Source organism: Vidua chalybeata, chromosome 32 (assembly GCF_026979565.1).
Source record: "Vidua chalybeata isolate OUT-0048 chromosome 32, bVidCha1 merged haplotype, whole genome shotgun sequence".
NCBI lineage: Eukaryota > Metazoa > Chordata > Aves > Passeriformes > Viduidae > Vidua > Vidua chalybeata.
The window spans coordinates 275,810-280,168 of NC_071561.1; the positions used below are offsets into that span (position 1 = coordinate 275,810).

The window sequence follows — 4,359 nt, forward strand, 5'->3', positions numbered from 1 at the left end:
GGGGGGGAGGATGAGGAGGGAGGGGGGGGGATGAAGGAGGAGGGGAGAGGGAGGATGAGGATGGGGAGGAAGGGGGAATGAGGATGAGGAAGGAGCTGGAAAGGGGGGGGAGGAGGAGGAAGATGAAGGAGGATGAGGATGGTGGAAGAGGGGATGAAGATGGGGAAGGTGAGGATGAGGGGGAGGAGGATGAGGGAGGATGAAGGAGGAAGATGAGGCAGGGAAAGGAGGAAGATGAGGCAGGGAAAGGAGGAAGATGAGGGAGGATGAAGGAGGAAGATGAGGCAGGGAAAGGAGGAAGATGAGGCAGGGAAAGGAGGAAGATGAGGCAGGGAAAGGAGGAAGATGAGGCAGGGAAAGGAGGAAGATGAGGCAGGGAAAGGAGGAAGATGAGGGAGGATGAAGGAGGAAGATGAGGCAGGGAAAGGAGGAAGATGAGGCAGGGATTGGGACGGGGATGAGGAAGGAGGGGAGGAAGATGAGGGAGGATAAATGGGATGAAGGAGGAGGATGAGGCAGGGATTGGGATGAGGATGAGGAAGATGAGCATGCTGAGGATGAAGGCCCAAGGCAAACGCGGCAGAAGAGCCCCAACCCCCCCCCCCAAAAGAGACCCCAACCCCCCCAAAACCGGCCCGGACATTTTGGGACCCCCCCCCAAATTAAAAACCGCAAGGTGGGCGGGTCTGTGGGAGGAGCTCTTTATTTGGGGGTGGGGTTTTGGGGGTTCCCCCGAGTTTTGGGGTTTTTTCGGGGGGTTTTTGGGGGGGGGGTCACTTCTTCCGGGCCCCCCCCTCGTCCTCCTCCTGCCCGTCCGGGGCGGCTGCGGCCGCCTCGAGCTCCCGGCGGCGCCGCTGGACATCGGCCACGGCCTGGGGGGTCAGCCTGGGGGAGGGGCGGGGGGCAGGGGTCAGCTGGGGGAGGGGCGGGGGTCAGCTGGGGGAGGGGCGGTTTTTGGGGTGTTTTTGGGAGATCAAGGGCAGTTTCGGGGCAGCCTGGGGCAGTTTTCGGGGCTGGTTTTGGGGCTGTCTATGGGCTCACGGCCGGTTTGTGGGTCAGTTTTTGGGGGGCTGTTTTGGGGGTCTCAGGGTCAGGTTTGGGTCGGTTTTTGGGGGGTGTTTGGGTCAGTTTTGGGGGTCTCAGGGTCAGTTCTGGGGGTCTCAGGGTCAGTTCGGGGGTCTCAGGGTCAGTTTGGGGCTCTCAGGGTCAGTTCTGGGGGTCTCAGGGTCAGTTTCGGGGTCTCGGGGTCAGTTCTGGGGGTCTCAGGGTCAGTTTCGGGGTCTCGGGGTCAGTTCTGGGGGTCTCAGGGTCAGTTTTGGGGTCTCAGGGTCAGTTCCTGGGGCAGTTCGGGGGTCTCAGGGTCAGTTTGGGGGTCTCAGGGTCAGTTCGGGGGTCTCGGGGTCAGTTCCGGGGTCAGTTTGGGGGTCTCAGGGTCAGTTTGGGGGTCTCAGTGTCAGTTTGGGGGTCTCGGGGTCAGTTCTGGGGTCACTTCGGGGGTCTCTCCCACCTGGGCACCACGTGCAGGCCGAGGCTGCGGGCAGAGCCCACCAGGGACCCCACGAGGGCGGGCAGCGGCGTCCCCCGGGCCGTCACCGCCGGGTCCCTCTGCTTGGCCACGGCCACCTCGAAGAGCTGCGCCAGCGACACCAGCCCGGCCGGCTCGTGGCCTGGGGGCTGCGGTCAGCGACCCCCCAGACCCCCCCACTCCTCCAGGAACCCCAAAATCCACCCGAAAATCCCCCCAGAACCCCGAAATTCCCTCAGGGAGCTCAAATCCCCCCCAGGATCCCCAAATTCCCCCTCAGCATCCTCGAATTCCCTCTCAGGACCCCAAATTCTCCCTCAGGATCCCAAATTCCCTCTCAGGATCCCCAAATTCTCCCTCAGGATCCCAAATTCCCTCTCAGGATCCCAAATTCCCCCTCAGGATCCCCAAATTCTCCCCCAGGATCCCAAATTCCCTCTCAGGATCCGAAATTCCCCATCAGGAACCCAAATTCTCGCTCAGGATCCCAAATTCCCTCTCAGGATCCGAAATTCCCCATCAGGAACCCAAATTCTCGCTCAGGATCCCAAACTCCCTCTCAGGATCCCAAATTCCCCCTCAGGATCCCCAGTTTCCCCTCAGGATCCCAAATTCCCTCTCAGGATCCCAAACTCCCTCTCAGGATCCCCAAATTTCCCCCAGGATCCCCGAATTCTCCCTCAGGATCCCAAATTCTCTCCCAGGATCCCCAATTTCTCCTCCGGACCCCTCCAGCCTCCCCAGAAGCCCCCAGGTTCTCCCCCAGGACCCCCAAATCGCCCCTGACCAGGTCTGGCCGATCCTTTCTCCACTCCGGCCACGGCCTTGAGGAAGTAGGAGGTTGGGGGGGTCCCGATGGTCAGCGAGTAGGTCCGGTCAGGCTGGGGGGCAGCGGGGGGTCACGGGGGGTCACTGGGGGGGTCCCGGTGCCCCGGGGGGATCCCGGTGTCTCCCTCCCACCACTCACATGCACGAGCAGCCGGACCCTCAGCGGGACCCCGGGTTTGATGTCCCGGGTGCGCTCGTTGAAGTCTTTGCAGAAGGCGGCGATGGGGACCCCGCGCTGAGGAGGCACCGGGGAGGGGTCGGGCCGGGCCGCGGGGGCACCGGGACACCCCTAAACTTCCTCCCGCCCCGTTCCCCGCACCTGCCCCAGCACCGGCCCCAGCGGCGGCCCCGGCGCGGCGCCCCCGGCCGGGATGAGGATCCGGACGGGCCTCGGGGCCGCCCCCTGGCCCGCCCTGGCCCCGGCCCGCACCGAGCGCGCCGCCCGCGACATGGCGGCGGCTCCGTGAGGGACCGGCGGTCACGTGGCACGAGGGGCACCACGGAGCCAATCAGGGGCGAGGAAGGGAGGGGCGGGGCCGGACGGAGCCAATAGGAGGGCGAGGGGGGTGTGGCTGAAGGGGGGCGGGAAGATCGTGAGGGGAGGAGGGGCGTGGCCAACAACTGGCGCGAAAACTCCTGAGGGGAGGGGGCGTGGTCTGAGGGCTGGGTGGGCGGGGCTTGGGAGAAGGGAGGGGGATCCCCGCCCCTCCCCCACCCGGGGATTCCCCCGAGGGGGATTCCCCGCCCCTCCCCCACCCGGGGATTCCCCCGGGGCATCCCCGCCCCTCCCCCACCGCAGCCTCACCTGGGGGCTCCCGGCGGAGCGCGGAGGGGGAGGGGCAGCGGGGGGAGGGGCAGGAGGTGGGGGGAGGGGTCCGAGGGCAGGAGAGGGGGGGGGTCAGGACCCCTCCCCTCCCCCTCCCCCTCCCCGGCCCCTCCCCCGCTCCCGCAGCCGCCTCAGGAGCTCCTCGTGGGTCCCCGCCCTGCGGGCCAGGGGTCAGAGGTCACGGGGGGGGGGGAGGGGAGGGTGACAGAGACCCTGCCCCGACCCCTCCCCCTCCCCCTCCCCAGGGACCCCCAGAACCCCCCCAGTTCCTAAAGGAGCCCTCAGACCACCCCCAAATCCCCTCGAACCCCCAACTGAGCCCCCCAAAGTCCCTTTAAGCCCCCAGACCCCCTCCCAGCCCCCCCCGGACCCCCCCGGACCCCCCCCCGGACCCCCCCGGGACCCCCCCGGGACCCCCCCGGACCCCCACCGGCTCCGGGCTCTCTCGTAGGCCGCGCGCAGCTCCCGGTCCTGCTTGTCCAGGAAGGCGGCGTGAGCCCCGGCCACGTACCTGGGGGGGCAAAATGCACCCCAAATCCAGGGGGATGCACCCCAAATCCACCCCCAAACCCAGGGGGATGCACCCCAAATCCACCCCCAAACCCAGGGGGATGCACCCCCAAATCCACCCCCAAACCCAGGGGGATGCACCCCAAATCCACCCCCAAATCCACCCTCAAATCCCGGGGCATCGCCCCAGACCCTGACCCATTTCAGGATCCAAGTTTTGGAGCCCCCAGCCCCATTTCAGAGCCCCCAGCCCCAGTTTCAGAGCCCCCAGCCCCATTTCGGGGTCCCACCTGTAGGCCAGCGCGTGGGCCAGCCCCCCCAGGGCCATCAGCAGCAGGAGCAGGGCCAGGAGCCGCCCGTGGGAGGCCCGGGGGGGGTCCCGGGGGGGCCGGAACTGCTCCCAGTACCGCCGGTTCTCCTCCCAGTACCGCCGGCGCTCCTCCCAGCCGGGACCGGCGCCGCTGCGGACACGGCACCGCTGGGACCCCCCGGGACCCCCCCCGGGACCCCCAGGGACCCCCAAGACCCCCCCCGGGACCCCCAGGACCCCCAGGGACCCCCCAGGGACCCCCTCAGGGACCCCCCCAGGACCCCCCCAGGACCCTCAGGGATCCCCCAGGACATCCCAGAACTCCCAGGGACCCCCAGGACCCCCCCAGGACCCCCAAGA

General features: G+C 67.6%; 1 protein-coding gene across 1 annotated transcript; it reads right to left on the reverse strand.

The window, feature by feature from the left end:
- Positions 1 to 685: 685 nt before the first annotated feature.
- On the reverse strand, positions 686 to 2,823 carry MRPL11 (mitochondrial ribosomal protein L11). The gene is made up of 5 exons (XM_053968145.1): positions 2,673 to 2,823; positions 2,493 to 2,588; positions 2,313 to 2,406; positions 1,508 to 1,667; positions 686 to 885 (listed from the first exon to the last, which is right to left on the reverse strand). Exons 1-5 carry the CDS (start codon positions 2,802 to 2,804, stop codon positions 774 to 776), a joined length of 594 nt encoding a protein of 197 aa, XP_053824120.1. The 5' UTR covers positions 2,805 to 2,823; the 3' UTR covers positions 686 to 773.
- Between the last annotated feature and the right edge of the window lie 1,536 nt (positions 2,824 to 4,359).

Excerpts from the sequence above, each read along its gene's own strand:
- MRPL11 (XM_053968145.1), bottom strand. The coding sequence starts at position 2,804 with ATGTCGCGGGCGGCGCGCTCGGTGCGGGCCGGGGCCAGGGCGGGCCAG. Across the intron at positions 2,589-2,672 it reads TGGGGCCGGTGCTGGGGCAG|CGCGGGGTCCCCATCGCCGC; the intron begins GTGCGGGGAACG and ends GTGCCTCCTCAG. Across the intron at positions 2,407-2,492 it reads GGGTCCGGCTGCTCGTGCAT|CCTGACCGGACCTACTCGCT; the intron begins GTGAGTGGTGGG and ends GCTGCCCCCCAG.